General features: G+C 40.0%; 1 protein-coding gene across 1 annotated transcript; it reads right to left on the bottom strand.

Annotated features, from left to right (window-relative positions):
• Nucleotides 1-6,450: 6,450 nt before the first annotated feature.
• Nucleotides 6,451-16,915, bottom strand: TMEM41B (transmembrane protein 41B). The gene is made up of 7 exons (XM_068398678.1): nt 16,731-16,915; nt 15,049-15,166; nt 13,758-13,886; nt 11,955-12,048; nt 11,021-11,125; nt 9,016-9,154; nt 6,451-8,158 (listed from the first exon to the last, which is right to left on the bottom strand). The coding sequence occupies exons 1-7, from the start codon at nt 16,810-16,812 to the stop codon at nt 7,989-7,991; spliced, it is 837 nt and encodes a 278-aa protein (XP_068254779.1). The 5' UTR covers nt 16,813-16,915; the 3' UTR covers nt 6,451-7,988.
• Nucleotides 16,916-19,579: the final 2,664 nt, after the last annotated feature.

Genomic DNA, 19,579 nt, shown 5'->3' with positions numbered 1-19,579 from the left:
ACACGCTTTCCTATGCAACAGGGTAAGGGACAACAAATAATATTTTAAAAGCAGAGCCTCAGACTAAGAAATTCAGATTTGCTTTGAATTGCTACAATAAAGTAATAAGAAGCGAGGAACTGCATGAACCAGATTCAACAAAAGGGTAATTAATCAAGAAAGATAATCAAGAGGCAGCACAGTTTTTGCTGTCAAAAGCTCATTCATACTTCGTCAGATAAATTCTCTGCTTTCCCAAGCAGCTTACAGCCTAGTCTCTCTTAAATCTAGGCATCCAGTAGGTGTACCCAAACAGCTAGAGCCTTCTCCTCCCCTTTTGTCAGTGACTGTCTCTTTTCCGTTATATCTTCCCCCTCCCCAACTATTTAATTTCTGAAATATTCCTGCCTAGTGACCACAAGCAACATCTGTGATGCTTAATTCAAAGGCCAGTAGCTTTGTCACTCTTCTTGAGCAATGTTCCCATCACAAGAAACACCCAAAATATGGCAATTTTGTCAGTAAACTTTGCATAGATGTCCTTGAGTAAGGCAACAACACTCTAGACTACATTATGAATTCTTGAAAGTATTCTTTATGATGTTGAGAAAATCTGTGGAATTGTGAAATCTATGGAAACTATGTTTAGTCAGAGAATCATAAAGCTGTATTAGTAAATAGGAAGTGATTTAAAAGCTTCATTGTCTTTGTCAGGATCTAGCACTGTTGATTCAGCTGCTGTTTTCAGTGGCAAAGACTGGGATTTTTTTTTTTATTTTATTTTGTATATGGTGTCTTCTAACTAATTTGATTAAGTTAATTACCCTGGATTCTTTAAAAAAAAAAAAAAAGTGACACAACATTAAAGCAATCCTCTCCAGCCTGCGAAACTGGACACTTGAAACCAGCTGTGATTGCTTAATGACAATGCGTTCGGTGTAAGCAATATCCATGCAACAGACTTCTGGAATGTAGCCTGCACACCAGCTCACCTAACACATACATCCTCCCACACCAGGGCACAGATCAGAGAACTGTCACGCCAAGGTGCTGAATCTTTCTTAAGCTCCCATGCAGCATTGCCCCTCTTCTCCCCAGCTTCAGGAGCCCAGACCTGGTGGTGCAGCTTGTGAGCAAGTCATAGATCTGTTGTGCAGGTGTATCTACTACCAGGGCTCCCAGACCCTCAGATGGGCAGTGGCACCAGGCCACTTGTTGGTGAGGTCCAAGTTTGTCAATACCCGAGATGAAGGCAGAGGGCAAGTATGTGAGAGTCTGGTTTTGTTTCTGCTCCTTTCACTGCCACTTGTTGAGGATGGTGCCCCAGCCTAAGGAGGCCGAGTCCTCCAAGGTGGAGGCAAAGGCCAAGGCACTGACAGCCAAGAAGGCTCTTGAAAACATCCACAGTTTCAAGAAGGTCTGCAAAGTTCTGCTTGTGGTAGGCCTGAGACTCAACCCAGTGGCTGCAAAGGCAGCCCAGGAACCCCTGGTGCAAGAGCACCCCATAGCAGAACAATGTTGAACTTTAAATCATTATAAGGTTCTCTTTGACTGCAGAATCAACCATGAAGAAGAGAGAAGATAATACCCCAATTTTCATCACTGATGTCAAGACCAAGGCAAACAAAGGAACAAAAGGCTTTCAGGAAACTGCACAATATTGACATCATCAAGGTCACACATTGGTTAAGCCTGAAGTCTGGTTTGAAGATTTGCAGCTGTCTGGCCTAGTGTCCTAGTTGAGACACTAGATCCACAGAGGGGCTTGGGTATCAACATGTCTAATTTACTGCATCTGCTTAATAAATTTTATAGTATTCAGACTGAGCATTTAGGATCTCCCTTAACACTGGAGGAGAATCAGAGGATATTAGAGGCTATAGTTCAGGATAAGTCCCATCAAGGTCAGCATATCAAGATAGACACTGCCTGTAAGAGGGGCCTGAAGGCACTAATAGGCCTTAGTGGTCCTGACCCACCTCAGCTGGGTTCTCAACCCCACCAGGGGTACATTTAAGTCAGGCTGCTGGGCTGCCTCAGAACCTGGTTACCCTTAATGTCACAATCCTGACCTTGTGTTGCTGATTTGCATTTCTGGCTTGACCTCAGACCTGTCTCCTCACTACAGACTTGCTTGATGACCAAGACCCTTGCTTGAGGCTGCCCCTGGCCTGCCCTGTTCCCTTGCTGGAGGTAGTGGGACAGGCCAGATGGGCTCTGCCCTTCCAACCCCCACCCTCGGGATATTCCCTGTGAGAAATCATTTTAACACAGAACACATGGTCAAACAGTGATTTAGTGATTTGCTCAAAACACTTTCTCATGGCATACAACTCTTCAAAGTACAGTAAACATTGCAGATTCCAGATTATTGGATACACTGCTCGAGGGCTACGTTGTTGTCCTGGTTTGGCCTAAACCAGGCCGATTTTCCTTTCAGTGATTTTTACTTTCAGCTAAGTCTCCTCTAAGTAACTGCACTTTCTGAAACTAACTGCATGTTTTGCAGACAGTGTCTGCTTCCAGGACTGATAACGCTCGAAGTTTGTAGTTATCGCTGAGGCACCGGTAGGGATGTTGTGCAGAAAGGCTCTTGCTGTACTTGTTCTTGAGAGAAACCAAGGTCACTGCTGAATTCCTCACTGCTTACGAGTGAAGAGCCAAAGGGGGGTCGCAGCTGCAGGGGGGAGCGGACAGGGCAGGTGACCCAAAATTGACCAACGGAGGTATTCCATCCCATACACATCATTCTCAGTATAAAGCGGGGGGATCACGAGGGTCTCGCTCTCTTTCTGCTATGGCCGGTGTCCAAGGAGGACTGCGTCTGTTTTCCTGCTGCCCCCGATCCCGATCCGTGCATCCCTGAATCCAGCTCTCGACCATCGCTAGGCCCAGCCTGGGCCTTCCCGGAGCCTGCCCTGCAGTGCCGGTGGTGACGTGGCTGACTTCAGGGGAGCTCAATCTTGGTTTTGTATATATATTTTTATATATTTGATTATTTCTATTATTGTTATTATACTCTTTTTCATTATTATAGTTTATCAAAACTGTTTTAACTTTCCAACCCGGAAGTCTCTCTCCCTTTTCCCTTTCCCTTTCCCTTTGGGGCGGGGGGGGGATAACAGAGAGCATCTGCCGCAGGTTTAATAGCCGGCCCAGCTTTAAACCGTGACAGTTGTGAAAGAAAAATCAGGAGTTATGACCACAACATTACATCTTACTTCCAATGCAGAATTTTAAAAGTTACTTCCCACCATTGCACTCCCATTCCTCTCCAGAGACTCCTAACCTTCTGTCTTCTAATGTTTTAAGGCCATGAGGATATCATTGAACTCCTAGAGATGTGCAGAAGCAGAATTTTGGGTTTGGAAGATTATCTACAGAAAGCTTTTATGAGGCCTCTCGCATAGTTGTACACCAGCCATCAATCTGAGCTCTCATAATCCAGATCCAGATTCTTCCTTGTGTACTATAAAACACGGAAATATGAATTATTACACTAGCTGGAATATTTTTAAGAACAGGAAGGGGAGTTACAGTATATTAGTAAACATATTACGCTCTTATTCATACTAATAGTCATTACTAAAAGGCCTTAACTTCTTTTAGTTTGGGTGACAGAGAGCTATAAAGCCACCAGCTGAGAGTTAAGACAGAAATGTGTGTCACTGCAAAACATCAATTGGTCATAAAAATAATCAAAATAACTAACTTGTCTTTGAGGGAAATTTGAAAGGCTCTCTCTGGATCCTGCTCTCCCATCAAAACTTCTTTCATTTCCCTCTTAACACTGTCATATTAAAATATATGGTTCACAAACCTCACACTATTTATGACAGTTTTCTATAATTTGACCTGTATTCTTTTCAGCCTTCTGGCAAAAAAAAAATCCTCCAGTTTTGTCATCTCGCAGAAAAGATTTTCCCACATTATGAAGAACAGTTGATTATATATTTGAGGGATAGATTGACTTCCTCTTTCTGGCACTGGCTCTGTAGCAGGTGCTAAGGAATGGACAGGCACTCACATGGCACTCCTGGGACAGCATTTGTCACTGTGCTGAATTTTGAATGGGGGAATTTGGCTAGAAGGTATGCTGCTTAGTGCTTTAGCTCCCACAATTCCCAGAGTTACCAGTCCACTGTTATTACTTACAAGAATGAAAGAAAGAAAGAATATGTGACTAAGAAACAGAAAGAAATGCATTTCCTGCTTTGTTCCTTTCTAAAAGCAAAACACCAGAGGTATGAATTTCATTCCTGTAGCAACTGCTCTAACAAAGGCTTGTATTTCAGTTAGTCCTTACATCTGTAAAAATGTACCTGCAGTAGCTGCTGGGTGTTTCTGTCCTTGATCAGCCTGGTTGAGCTGATTCTGCTGGTTGTTCAGCTTAATCCAGAGTAAACTGCATGGTACGAGGCAGGCAGCATACTTCAGTTCTAATGCAAAGCAGAGCAATCCACACTGCATTCTAGTTACTACCATAGAACTAGGTTAGCACAGAAGTTATAAACGATTAATAGTCTCAGGAACAACACACAAAAATCTTTTACCTAACAACAAAAACCATGTTTTGATTTTGCATAATAGCATAGTTCACTAACATTTTAAAGAGACTCATCATTTTAAAATTTTTACTTCTTTTGTTTTAACCTTTCAGCAATTTTTCAGCACCCATTTTCTATACAAGGCAAAAAAAGAATTCCATAAAGTGGACATAACAGAACATTAAGGGAAGGTGGATGAAGCTGGAACAACTTTAGCACATAAGCCTTCCATCAGGAATTAATAAAAAAAAAAAAAAAAAAGAGCAAATTATGCAAATGGTTCTATTTGAGGAGATAAAACAAGTTAGACCCAATTGCCTTCCAGTGCAAAATACAAAAACTTTTCAAAATTACTGTTGTATGTGAGAAATTAATTTCAGACAGAAAAGGAAGTCAAGTTTACCTAAGTGTTCTGAAATAAAGGTAGAAACAGAATGAATCTCATCTACAAATGTAATCAGCTCAGTTTAATTTTTAATCAGTCATTAAAAATACCATTTAAGAACTCATCCCTTTTAAACAGGTTAATAAAAAATTCAGCTTAGTGGGAACTTCAGCATGCTTCATTGTACTCAAAAATACAATGTTTCACGTATCATATAATAATAGCTTTATTATCAAATGGCAAGAGACATTTAGTAATGATGTCATGCAGGTATCACAAAAAAATCCAAAAGATAAACAGGTCACCTAACAGCTCAAAATCTCTTGCAATTGAAAAACAAAGCTACATCCTCCCGATTTCCCGGTTTGTTTCATGGTAGCCAGTTTTCCTGTCAAACTGTTATGGCTATCTCTTGGATCACTTGCCGGATTCCCTAAAGGAAAGAGTAGGGTAGTACAGTATTCCACAGCACCGTGCTTTTTTGCCTTTTTCACAAGGCCTCCCTTACTCCTCACAACCCTCAGAAGTAGTCCTCATAGGGTAGGAAACTGCCTGAGGCCGTCGGCAGCCAAAGATAAACACAGGACAGGTTAAAAAACGCTAAGGTTTTGCAAAAGGAAAGAACCTTATTTTCCACCTTTTTAAGGTCTTAAGGCTTTTAGTCACTGTGACAGAAACCCAGTCTGTGGCTGAAACACAACAGGTTTTTCAGTAACACAGCCTGATCCCACCTACACAGTGAAAATGTCCAGTGATAGCATGATTCACATTAAATTGCAACATAGTTCAGTTCCTAGAGCACAGGAAGTTCAACCTCGACATGAGGAAGAACTTCTTTACTGTAAGGGTTACAGAGCACTGGAACAGGCTCCCCAGAGAGGTTGTGGAGTCTCCTTCTCTGGAGACTTTCAAGACTCGTCTGGATGCGTTCCTGTGTAACCTACCCTAGATTGGTCCTGCTCTGGCAGGGGGGTTGGACTCGATCTCCACAGGTCCCTTCCAACCCCTAACATTCTATGATTCCTTCTTTAGTGTCAAGGTTCTGCCAAAACATTGGCTTTAATACAGCACAGAAGGGATTTTACAACAGCATCTGTTATTGACCAGAAATTGAAACAAATTTTGAGAAAAGCCACTGGACAATAACTAGTAGGTAATTTACTTTAAGAGTTCATCTACATGAAAAATTAACTATGCAGAAAAGCAGGCTGTAAATATACAGCAACTTCACACGCAATGGTCCAGGGGACACTTGCTCACAATAGTGAAACCCACACTCAAGTTTACTATGGAATAAATCCCCTGGGTAGATGACCTCTGAGATTAGAACTGCAGCAATAAAAGTAATCACTGCTCAGTTTTAAATGCCAATAAAGTACACTTTTAGAGTAAATTCTAAATAACAAAACAATTGCTGAAGCTAAGTGATCTTACAATAAACTTGCAAACAGAAGTGATATGAATTCCTTTATCCACCTAAGTAAAAAATACCATTTATTGTGCAGCCCAGATTTAAATAAAAGACAAATAGTCTATCAATAATATTTACTATGTATTTACATGTAATACTGTGATGCAATGAAGGAGTCAATTAACATGTTAAAAAAGAACAAAACACCCTTTAAAGGTACCAGTACCTTTCACATTATCACATTTATGGAACTGTTCTCATACCTCAAATGATCTATCATACGATGAGTTAACATGAGGATACAGACAAATAAACCCTTGAATTGGAGCACATGCTGAGGTGTTGACTCCCCTTTCAGCAAGGTACTTCAGGGGCACCACCTTAAAGCACATAAGCAGCACTGGTTTCAGTAGGCTAAAACTTAAATGCGCACCCTGGCTCCTTGCTGATCAGGGCCTCATTTTATGGGATTCCACTGACAATACAACAAACTACAACAGTTACAAGCATACAAGGGGAGGTATCATATACCTTATTGAGTGAATATATATACTTCTACTTAGAGGTGAATCATAGCTGGTTACCCATTGCTGGTTACTGACTTACCAGACAATGGAATCATCCTTTCAATTTTCTATACACTGACACAAGAGCCTTCTGTTACGTGACGCTTTGAACATTATCTGGAATCAGCTCTTTAATAAGAACTGCACCAATTTGTGTACCTGACATTTCTTCTAGCTAATTGCGCTGCAATGGGAAATTTTATACTCTACATATTGCTTGAGAAATGGTAATATTACACTACTTAAACATTTTTACATCACTTGAAAACTGGAAGTTTTATATAGTCATATGATCATTTTCTTAAATTGGCAGGATAAATCTGTGAAATATTGGCAAAATAATCAACATTAAAAAAATAAAATTAGAACTTCAAAATCATCAGCCAGCTACAGTAAAAATTCTAACCTGCTCTCTCCCTTCCTATATCCTCTCCCAGAATAAAACTTTACAGAGGACAAGAGGGAATGATGTGACACTTTGCCTTTGTTAATCCAGTTAGTAAAGCAGACATAGGTTCAAGTATTTAAATCCACACAGCACTAATAAATAGAAGTAAACAATCAGGATGAGAATATCACTGTAGTCAAAGTACTGAAAAAACCCTTTGTTTCTGAATGAGCACCGTTATTATATTATGCTATTATTTTAGAACTCCCAAAGGCAAAAAAAAAGAAAAGAAATATTGTTGATGAGAAATGTATTCAGACCAGAGCCCATGCAAGTCTACAGAGAATGTTACAAAATTGGACTGAATAATTAAGGGCTTTTTCCTGCTAGTTTTAGAAAGCATTACTGTAGTTTATGTCTACATTACCATTTTTGCTCTGCATATAATCAGAGCAAAATGTTACATCTGTGTTTTCACTTCCCTCACCCTGAGGGCCACACACACCTCCTCCCAAAGTAAAACACTGATGCTTTGGTTACAAAACTATATGCAGTACATGTCTGAACACAGTTCCTTCAATTTTAGGCCACATGTCATTTAAAGACAAGCCTCCCCTTTCATTGCTTAAGATCCAATAGAAAAGCAAATATACAAATATCAGAAGTGCTGATCCTGAGATGAAGTATGGGAAATTCTGGTCCAGTTTGATTCTTATTCAAACTTCTGTTTCAGTTTCTTCTGGAAGACAGCGGGTAGGATGGAGAGGATGGCTAGAATCATGAGAACAAAAACCGAGTTCCAGGAAACAGCTTCCCCTGCTGTTGTAAGTTGGTACAGCGTTGTTCCTGCCTTAATGGCTACAAAAGACGGTGGTGCCACACCTGGAGCCAGGAATTAGAAGGGTAGGAGGGCAAAGGAAGAAAAAACAGCTTGTTACGGTGAAAAAAATGGAAAAAAATAATTAATTAGTCATCCAACTTTTAAACACCAAAAATTTCAGACTTCATTGCCTTGTATTTTTATTTTTTAGAGAGGTGTGTAAATACAAAATTCAAAGACAAAAACCCCTTATCAAAAGAACTGGTTTTATGCCATTTTTAATATTTTTAACAGCAACTCAAACACAGAAGAATAAGAAAATAATCTCTGCTCTTTAGACTCTGCAGTTTCAAGTTGTCTCTCTACAGATTTTATTTCAGTTCATAAAGGAAAAATATAGATTGTGCATAACTAAATTTAAAAATATTTGCAAAAACACACCAACTACAAAACTAAAGTGTTTAGCACTACATGAATTAAATTATTAATTCACTCCTAGGAAGATATGATTAACAAAGTGGAGTGGGGAGAAACAATCCTCCAGATCAAAGTCACATACATCCTCACACAATTACACTGAGCTCAACATAGGAGCTTTTAGAAGTTCACAGAAGTATTATAGTCATGGAGTGGAACAAAAAGTTACTAATAAATTGTGTGTATAATGTACGTTTCCTTAAGCAAGTAAGTAGCCCGGGCTCATTACCTCTGATCCAGTACATCAGAATAGTCCTGACTATTAAGATCTTTCAATGCTATAAGCTCCACGCATTGGAAAGTACAAACCCAATATTCTCATATACCCTTTCAGCTGCCCAATAGGTGGTGATCTCTGCTGAACAATGTGTACAGAGAGACACTAACAATATCTCTTCTTCTGGCTACCCCCAAGCTGCAGTTCACCAGCCAGAATTCTTACCTAGAAAAGTGCCAATGAAAAATACTTTCAATGGCACATTAATTACAGGAGATGTTATATTGATAAACCAATTGGGAAGAAAAGGTGTTATTCTCAAAAATATTATGTAGTTAATGAGGTGTTCTCTGTGTCGTTCAACCTGCCAAAACAGAACCAAAAAAAAAAAAAAAAAAATCAGTAAAAAAATCCCTGCTTTGAAAATACATGAAAATAAAAATCATTTAAATGATAAGTGACTCAAGGAAGAGTCATCAGTGAATCACCTGTTAAATAGTACTGAAGTTAGTCTGGAAATACCAGTCTGTGGTAGAGCATGGTGATGACGTGTCTGAATCAGCCAACTTAAACAGCAAACAAGTAATTCAGCACAGCAGCAGGCCTAACCCTAACTTTAGCGCAGCAACCTCTGCCTGTCTAGCTGTAGCCCAATCAACACAGCCAGCTTGTCATCCTATTCCTAAAGCTTTTGCAGGAACTAGCAATGAAGTTTGTTCCTCAACCCATTCTGTCCTAACGATCGAACTTGAAACACAGCTGTATTCCTCACTTGGAAACTTACCCAGGTCATGGTTCTGAAGTTCATCAAGTGGCTGCTGCCAGCACAGTTGCAAAACCTATCTACCCATACATTAGGATGCCTAGCATTAACATTTACCCAGGAGCAACCACAATAGCCCCAACTTTATTTACTGTCTTAATTATTTTCTCAAGTCTAGCCCACCTCCTTACACTAGGTACTATGTCAAAGCCTCTTCTCCTTCCAGCCTAGCTTTAGCACATCAGCCCTTTCAAACAAAAACTGTAACCTCAAACCAAGTTACAAGGATAACAAAGCACTTCCGGACTGTCCTGGCAGGCCTTCACTAAGCCTAAGCCTAAATATGGTCACCTGGCCCCAAACAGTTGAAATAAAACTTGTCTGACTGCAATTCCATCTGAAATCTCATGTAGCAACTCACCCCAGTGACAACCCTGTTCTTCCCCCAACTTTAGCTTTAACTGCAACACAAAGTCAGCAGCCCTGCTGTTGTTCAGTAATACCACTGTGGGTTTTTTTAATCTTAGTGAAGGACAAATATTTAAACATTGATCAATCCTGCATATAAAATTCTTAGCCCTCAGAATGCATGCATGATATAGTCCAATTAACCTGGAAACACTGAGATATGAGCTGCACATGTAATTACATAATTCTAAATCACATATCCAGTTCTAGTAATGGAAAAGGTAACCATTTGCTACCCAAGAGAATAGCCTCAAGATTATACTGTGATATTAAGATTTACTTGGGTCAAGAGTCAAAAATACTACCATAGTATTTAATAAGGTTAATTGTGCAGGACATAGCTCCACATCTTACCTAATGAGGAACAAGTTTACAGTATTTTTACGTGATTCAAAAATCTTGAACAGAGTACAGTAGTAAGCTGTGCTTCATACTTGCCAAAAAAAAAAAAAAACAAACCCTGTTTGAACACGTTTCAGAGTATCAAAGCAAGAGACACAGGGTCAAATACTAATCACATTAGGATTTTGTACTGCAAGATCTTTAACTTCATCTGACAACATTTGCTGAAACTGATGTTACCAGATGCTGTAAGAGAAAGTTTCTAAATGCTCCAACCACACCAACATCTTCAAATTAAGGTTTTGCAATCAGACATTCAGACAAAACACACACACAGCTTTCATTAGTTCTGATGCTTATAGAGCTATTACTTTAAATTGAAACTGGAGAGTTTTCCTATTGATATTAGCTAAACCAGGGGACTTATTAGTTGCAAACTCTTCCTGGATAAAAAAAAAATTCTTCACAGCAAATACCATAAAATCAGGAATACTCCCCACTGGTTAAAAACATTCAGAGAAAGTAACTACACAGTGTCAGAAAGGAGTCAGAATCCTTTCTTTGTAACTAGATACATGAGCATGAGACCCCCTAGTTTTCCATGCTATTCCACTATACATCTTCTATCACAAATTTTAGCATCTCTAGAAACTTTACCTGTTCTGACCATTTTACTGCTTTTTCTGTTAAATATCTGTATACAACAGGACGTCCCACTAGGTATGAAAGCATATAGCAGAATGAAGCTCCAAGTCCTGAGCACTGTGGGGAAAAAAAAGGAAAGAACAAATGAGCAAAAACTAATTACTCAGCCTTCTATCTCTGTTAAGTACACTGGCTGGATAGAGCCTACTTCTACGCAGCTGTCCTTCAGCAGTATGCACACACTCCCTAAGAATGCTCTTGACTCAAAACAGTTCCTTTATTTCCAAGGCGTTTAGATCAATCTTAACATTCAAAGTAGACAGTGCTTCTTACTTCTCAGTTAACATTGTGTGCTTCCGCAGTTTTAAGATTTTGAATAGTGAAAGCTTTGCAAGTAAGAGGCACAATGGTATTAAAGAGATTCAAACTTGAAAATTCATCAACTTCGTCCTCCATACCTACTCAATTATCTCATTCTTAAGTACTAAGGCTCATTATGACTGCATCTTTTGTACATGACATTTTTTTAAGTTTGTCAGTAACATATTTCATATCTTAAATTAAGTTTCTTGAGTATTTAAGCCATTTAAAAACAGATGTGTTTTGCAGTGGCACAATAAAAATGTAGTAGTTGTGTTCTGAAATTACAATCAGGTTCTGGTGGGTGCTGGACAAACTTAAAGTAAAGGAAACTCTGGCTGATTCACACCCAGCTGCCTCCATTATTAAGAACACTTGGAGAAACAGTTTAGTCTTTTGGATCATCACCCAGTGCTACAGTGAATGTTGTGGGTAATGGCATTCTCACAACAGAGCTGAATGAGAACTCATTCACACCTCTATTTCACTCAGAGCCTGATCATTTCAAACAGGAAGCTGTTTAGATGTTTGGTTGTATTCAAAATGGATAGAAATATATACCCTCACAAACTATTTTCCTACTTACCAGACAAACAAGAAATAAGGCCAGCGGAAAGGGATAAAGAAACCCTGACAGGATACTGAGAAATATAGACCCAGGGATGGCAAATGTTTGCAAGCTGGATGCATCTTAGTTAAGGAAAAAAAAAATTTTAAAAAAGCTACTCAATTGTTAATTTTATAAGCAGTCAGGATACATATCACAATTTGAAAAAGCATAAATATAAATAGGCATAGCTTCTAAAGATCTTTACTTCAAAATACATTTGCAGAGTAGCACAAGAAGCCCAAGCAGAGAGAAACAACAGGGAGATTCATCATGACACGTACAAAAATAAGTCACGAAATAAAAGCTGTACTACATTTTTCACTTTATCTGTGCTACAATTGACACTGGGTATTTACTGTGACATTATAGGAAACACATACTTCTGATATTACATTGTTGACTAGAGATATGCAGATTTCAGCCATTCTCTCTGAGAAGTTCATGGAACTCCTGTCCGAGCCCATAACTACTATGAGTATCATGGAAGACTGATACATATGAAGGCAACTATTACTTCCTTTCAAACAGGCATGGTGCAATCACCAGATAACTAGGATACACGATCACTAATTCGTCAGAATTTTTCAAAAAGGCAAAAGTAAAATTCTGCAGCATAAGTGAACAGGCTGTTGAGCTCAAGGCTTGAGACTATGATGTATTTCCCACTTTGGATAATTTGCACACTATTTTATCTGCGTTGAATTGACTGAAATATCAAAAAGCCAAATAATCTTCCTTTACATAAAGTCCATTACAACCAGTACAGCTTTTTCTAAGCAAGTGTCAAGGTTCTGAGATAACTGTAACATGCTCATCAACTGATTACTGCTGAGACAGTAAATGTCGTCATATCAGCTGCTACAGTAGTTCAATGAACAGCCAATTCTGTTCTACTTCTTGTTAATATGTAAATGAACATTTTAATTTTCTTTATAAATCTATTATTTGTGAACTACACTTAAAAAGAACAAGCTAGAGGAATGTCACATTCAGTGCTGATTTTTCTCCGAGTTATGAAAGCCTCCTGCATTAAACTATGAAACAGACCTCTTATACAGCTTTTAAAAGTTATTAACCTTTAGTTAAAGTGTCCCAGTTAAGAGTGTGTTTAATGATTAATTAATATATTCAGCACTCAGGAAAAAGAAGTTAACACAGAACACAGGTGGCCTTTGTGTCTCCCTAGGCAGAAAGTACTTCAGAAATTTAGCGCTAAAAGGAAACACAGATTTCTTTTTTTGAATGGGGGCACTGCAGAGATGAAAGAAGGCTCAAAACACTTTCCTTGAGAAATGCTGTAAAATTTCTGTAAATTACCCTTATATGGCACTTTTAAAGGTCTCAAGGAAGAGCACTCCAGTAGTCTCAGTTTTCCTTTCTAATCAACAGTAATTTCTAACTGGAAATTCAGTTTGCAATTTCAAAAGTTGCATAATACTAAAATGACACCAAGTCTAATATCAAAGCTAATAATATTGTCCCTGACAGACACAGTCAAGGTGAAGCTGCATGCAAATCCCCAACAGCATTTACTACTATACCTGCACACATCAATTCCCTGCTACTCAATCCCTTCTTACAGTCCAAAAAGCATACTGAAACATGTAAGAAGTGTTTTTAAGTTCAAAAATTTTGGAATATCTGTGTCTATTTATAACACACCTAGGTATGTCAGTCTTCTTCACCCATGATCAAGAATCTACAAGTTTGTATTTTTTGTTTCTTTTTCAGAGAAATATGACTATATCAAAACTGCCATTTATATCAGAAAAAGGATACAAAACATATGTGGCAAAATAAGCCACTAATACTTGAACATAAAATGTGTCCTTATATTTGGACAGGACTTTTCCCAAGGCCTTTGCATCATCCATATCTCTAGGAACCTTTATACATTCTCTTTCTTCTCTGAAAAAAAAAAAAAAAAAGCAGGAATGGTGGTAAATATAATTCAACAGTATAGTAAAATTACTTACTGAATATATAGATAATTAGATACACTACACATCACTGAACCACAACCTCAGCAAAGAAACCACAATTATTGTTGTGATAATCTTCTCAGACGAACACAATATTAACAGCATGTCTTGTATTAGAAAATCCTCAATTTTAGATATTTGCAAACCATAATTTTTATTCATTACAATAAACCCATTTCACATAAACCTCATTAGAAAACCTATTTCTAGTGTTTGGGGTTCTTTTTTCTTACCAAGTACTGATCAAAAAGAAATAATTACTCAAACCAAACCTTGGCAACTGAACAGCAGTCAACATTTCAGCCAAAAACAACTGTAACTGCCTCAACACTAGGGTCATAACATTTGAAGTGCAGCAAGAGCAGTAGAGCTTTAGCTCACAAACAAACAAAGCTTTAAGAGCAAAATCTCATGTCACACCTTAATCTGGTGCAACCCTGGGCAGCACAGTTGAGTGTCCTCTCTTCCTCTGTATCAGACTTAGTGATTGGACTGTTGCAAACTGACCTTGTTGAGCAAGTTAATCAGACAGAAAATTAACTACTAAAAGAAAAAAAGAAAATTGTCAGACAAGCAGGCTTCCATCTTGTCAAACTATCTACCTTCCCAACACGAGTACTAGATGCAACGAAAAGGAGAAAAAGATAATGCAAAGCTTAGCTATGAAGGAAGGAGGATGTCCCCTTTTGATGACAGCCTGCAGTTATACCAGTGCAGAAGGAATTTTAACATAAACCTAGCCCTAACCAAGCAAGTTTTGGCTCTCAACTGAAGAAGGTTAAGAACATAGTGGGTTACCATTGCTAATGTGACAGGGGGTAACTTTTCAAAATACAGCATCTCAACTGTCCAACACAAACCCTAGGTCAAGTACAACTCTCTTTACACAGATCATACCAGTTAGTATTTCAATATTAAGCTTTGTATCCTGACATTCTAGGTTATACACTCAAATTACCTTTTAAAAAGAACAAGGTTATATCTATAATTAACTCATGTCAGTTTAAAAATCACTTAACCCCATGTAGGCTCCTCTACAATTTGATCCTGATTGAAAAGCAAATAAATTAATCTTTCCTGACACTTACTCACTAAGTTGTGGGAAATTTTTGTACACCAGGAACATAAGGAAAGCAGCTGATAAGAAGACAGACACTAGAATAAGAAGTGATGTCCGAGCTGATCCACCTTCTGCCTGAGCTTTCCCTGAAATTAAACAAAAACAAAGTTAAAACCAAAATGAAACAACACAACACCACCAACAACAAAAAAAACTTACAAAATCTTACAATAGATTTCAAACTTACACTTTTTAAGGAAATGTTAAAGTAAGCTCTCTGTGGACATAATCTTCCCACCAATGCTTTCAGTAATATATACAACACATTGCTCACATTCCCTGAAAGCTTTCAAACAAATCTGAAGTTCTTACACTGGCAAACATCCTATAGAAGTCTACTTCTATGATCCGTAATAATTTAAGCCTCAATTAATAAAATAGATTTGTAAACAGAAAAATAGAGCAAAACAAAGTAAGCCATACGTATTTTTTTCCTTTTAGACAAGAAATCTGCCAGTCTAGTTAACCAGAGATTTAACTTGAACTTAGACCTTCAGTATGTACAATGCAACTTTGAAACAGGTTCACTAACAGATTTTTATTTTTTTCATCCACTAGCCAACTAGGTGAGACACACTCATCAGGAGAAAACATATGTAAACACACACACCAGCCTGGGATATAAAGATTACAGTTCTCAGACTTGAGAATTACATATATTTTACACTCATATTAAAAAAGACTTTTCTTGGATATGTCTATTTGAGTTTTCATTAGCATTTAAATTCTTGTGTAAAGGAAGTAATAGGGGTACCATAAGTGATAAAATTACATTTTAGGCCTCTTCTATACTTTAGATTTTTACCAATATGACCATATATATGCAATATACTGACTAGTACAAATGCAGCTATAGGCAGAAATAATTTTAAACAGCGAAATAACCAGTAAGAACTCTCTGCATCCACACTAGGGTGTGTGTATGTGCATGTGTTAGAACACTCTCCTCAGGCACTGCTAGGCTAGCACAACTTTGCAGGGAGCGTCAGTCTTGGTCACCCGAAGAGCACAGAAAACGCCACGGCTGTATTTTCATTCGCAGATGCTGGTGGCATGACTACAACGCCAACACGCAACATTCAAGCGGGTCGCGCGGCCACCTCACTGTAGTGAAACACAGCGAAAGGGTGATGAAACCCACGGACAAACCAGACAAGCTGGCGATTTTACTCGCTTTAACGCTTTCAGCGTTGAGGTCAGCGTGACCTCGCAGGTGTGCACCGGCTCTCCTAAGGCCGAAGGGGCAGAAGGCAGCACCGATGGAGCAGCCACAAGCATGAATACCTCACCGGTGGTTATTTTAATACCATCTTTACCAGAGAAAATAAAATAAAAATAAATATTTTTAAAAAGGAACAATTTACAAAAAAGGAAAACAGCGAACTGCACTTTCTGCCACTTTTTGTACTACAGCCGTGCCGGTAGCGGAATAACACACACACGTACACAAACCCACGCGTGTTCCCTCAGTTCGGGTGTTTGGGGTGGGTTGCTGCTGCCCCATTTCAGAACCTCCGGCCCTGGCGCGGGTAGCGGCTGACAGGCCCCGCCACGGGAGCCCGCCTCACCGCCCCCCGCCACACACACACACACCGGGCACCCTGAGGCGGCCGCGCTGCCGCTTTCCCGCCGCCCCAACCCTCCCGGCACCTTCTAGAAGCTGCCGCTGCTGCCTGGCGCTCTCCGCCGCCGCTGGGCAAGGCCCGCGTTCCGCCGCCCTTCGTTGCGCCATGGTTCCGCGCTACCCCCGGGCCCCGCCGGCCGGGGAATTAGGCCCAAGCCAAGCCTCGCCGGCACCGAGAGCGGCGGGAAGGAGGCGGGACCGAACGCTCCGCCTCACCCCATCAGGTCGCGGTCGCGCTCCCTCCCCCGTCGCCGCAGAGCGCATGCGCTGCTCGGCGTGCCGCTTTCCTAAGGGGCATTACGAGCTTGCGCTTCTGCGCGGTGATATACGGGACCACGTGTTGAGCTTCACATCGTGAAATGCGGCGGTGGGTTAGTGACGGTAAATACGGTAACACCTCTTTTCTGAGAGGCATATACAGTAACTGGGCATGCGCTCAATAGGGGTAAATACGGTGCGGGGGTGCTCCCTCTGCGCGGCGGGGTGGCGGCGCCCCAGCCTGGCCTCCCCAGCCCCGGCTGGAAATAAAGGCCGATCGTGCCTGCGGGAAGCAGGATAAAGCCCGTCTGTGGGCTTGTTTTACTTCGGTAACGGCGTGAGGTGTGGAAGCGGCTTCATGTCTGTGAACCTCCCTCAGAGACAGGGCGGCCAGAGCCCCTCGGCGGGCGGTTGGGCTTCGGTCGCGCCCCGGCTCTGGCGGTGCCCGGGCGGCTCTGGGCCTGGAGCAGTAGTGGGCTTTGAGGAAAAGGGGAAACCTTATTTGATTTTTACAGTTGGGTTTTTAGGTTCTCGAGCCGGTTTGTCCGTCTCTTTCGAGAAGAAAGCTTCAGTGCGCTGTTTCAAATGAGCCGGGTTGCTCTTCCCTGGGAAGAACGAAAACCCCTCCAGCTGTCTCAGGATTTTCTTCATGTCTCCTCCTGTCAGTAAGAAGGTTTGAAATCCCTCAGAAAAGCTGGAGCGTCATGTCCCAGTGCGCAGAGATTCCTTGGCATTCAAGCCGAATCTGACCTCGAAGCACCTATTTCCTCATGCAATCTTTTGGCAGTAGGACACCTCTTAACCTTTCAGCTCTCCCCGCCAGCGAGAACTGTTACAGTAAGTGTTCTCCAGAGAGAACACCCTGAAACTGTGCAGACAACACGCATTGCATAAGCTTCTGGGCAGACTTGTTGGCTGAGGGAAATAGTGTGTCACTCTCTCTGCCCTTTTCCAGATGTATCTACTTATAAATCTCTAGCCCTTCTTCAGGGTCTTTTTCTAGAAAGGAAGCTCTTACGAGACTGCTGGACACCATTCTAAGATTTAACTTCAGCCTCATTGATCTGAATACTCTGGCCGCAACTAACTCTATACCATGACTAAACATATCTTTTAAAATTGCTTGTACAGGATACAACAGATAAGTAATTTTATAGCAGTAGAATTTTACAGATTGTACTTCCTGAGATCATAGGTCTTTATAAAGCAGTGAGGCAGATGCAGTTCAGCGCGCAGTAGACCTCTTAAAAGTGATGCTTTATTGCTACACTGTACAAAAACCACTTGTGTTACAGTATAAGTGTCCACAGGAAGTTGATGATTTATTTAAGATCTAAATAGTCTAATATGCTATTACACGAGTACAGCCCCTGCCAAATCCAGTGGGAGGAAATAATCCAAACTATAAATTGTGATCACATTCCAAATAAAGCTTCAACTCATGAGCAGATTCCACATGAAGCTTTAATTTACTCAAAATTTCTTACGTTTAGAATAATTTAAAATTATTTCATTAAATCATGTAATTCATTATTTTAATATTTTTAACTCGTATTTCAGAAATGCTGGTGCCCTGAAGAGCCAGTCAGGTCTTATGAACTTGTTGCTCTGGGCATTGGTGCCAGATGACAGAATCCATTGTTTTTTCAAACCCTTTCACTAGAAAATTCTACATACTAGCAAGATGGGAATTGCTGACGCCGTAGCAGATAGCATTTTGTCCCCTATTGTTAATGCACATCATGTTTGTCATCTCTCTCTGATCATCCCATCACTTCTGGCACTCCAGGTAAAATGATTCAAACACTGGGACTTCTTTCTTGTCTGGGTAACTTCTGACAAAACATTAAATAGATACTAAACTGAAGAATGTTGAAAGTAAAATTGTAAATCAGATTAGTATGCAGAAAAATGTTTGCAAAGTCATCCTGAAACAGAGGAGAAAAAGCACATACTGAAAGATGTAAACAAAATATGTACCACAATTTAAAAACTGTAGAGTAGATTCTAAATGCTGCAAGGGCTGTCTCATTATTTTGGTGTAGTGGTTTGTATGGTGGGGCGTGAATCCCAGTTTGGCATGTTTGTTTTTCAGTAATCACTCAGAGCCGAGGAGTCGGGCAGAGCCTGCTTCAGTCCATGTCTGACTTGTAATTAACCTGCTTTGTATTGTGTAGCCCCTCCGCGTTACCCAAATGCAGGTAACCTGACAACACAGGTTAGGCTAACATCTGACTCTTGCTAAATTCTTTACTGTTCCCATTGTCCGAGACACCACTGTAAGACATACAACAAACAATTGCAGCAATACGAATTTGCTCCGTGTTTCCCCTTCTATTTAGTACAAGTGCATGGCCTGCAGATGGTTCGCAGGATGCTGATTCTGCAGTAAGCTCCCAGCGTTAGTATACGTCTCATTAAAAATAGAGAAGATAACTCTAATCAACTCAGTGTTATGGAGCTCCAGCTTTCCGAATTGCTGCCAGAGTAAAATTTAAGGATTCATTAACTAGATCACTTTGAAGTTGAAGTATACTGCATAAGTGGTATTTGTTAGACTAGATTATCAGAAGACTCTTAGACTGTCTGTTTTATGCTGTTCTTGGTTCCCCTCAGG

The sequence above is a fragment of the Nyctibius grandis genome, chromosome 4 (genome assembly GCF_013368605.1).
Source record: "Nyctibius grandis isolate bNycGra1 chromosome 4, bNycGra1.pri, whole genome shotgun sequence".
NCBI lineage: Eukaryota > Metazoa > Chordata > Aves > Nyctibiiformes > Nyctibiidae > Nyctibius > Nyctibius grandis.
Note: the sequence above shows the minus strand (reverse complement) of the source record. Positions and strands in the feature narration are given on the sequence as shown.

Excerpts from the sequence above, each read along its gene's own strand:
- TMEM41B (XM_068398678.1), bottom strand. The coding sequence starts at position 16,812 with ATGGCGCAACGAAGGGCGGCGGAACGCGGGCCTTGCCCAGCGGCGGCG. Across the intron at positions 15,167-16,730 it reads GCAGCGGCAGCTTCTAGAAG|GGAAAGCTCAGGCAGAAGGT; the intron begins GTGCCGGGAGGG and ends GTTTAATTTCAG. Across the intron at positions 13,887-15,048 it reads AATTTCCCACAACTTAGTGA|AGAAGAAAGAGAATGTATAA; the intron begins GTAAGTGTCAGG and ends TTTTTTTTTCAG.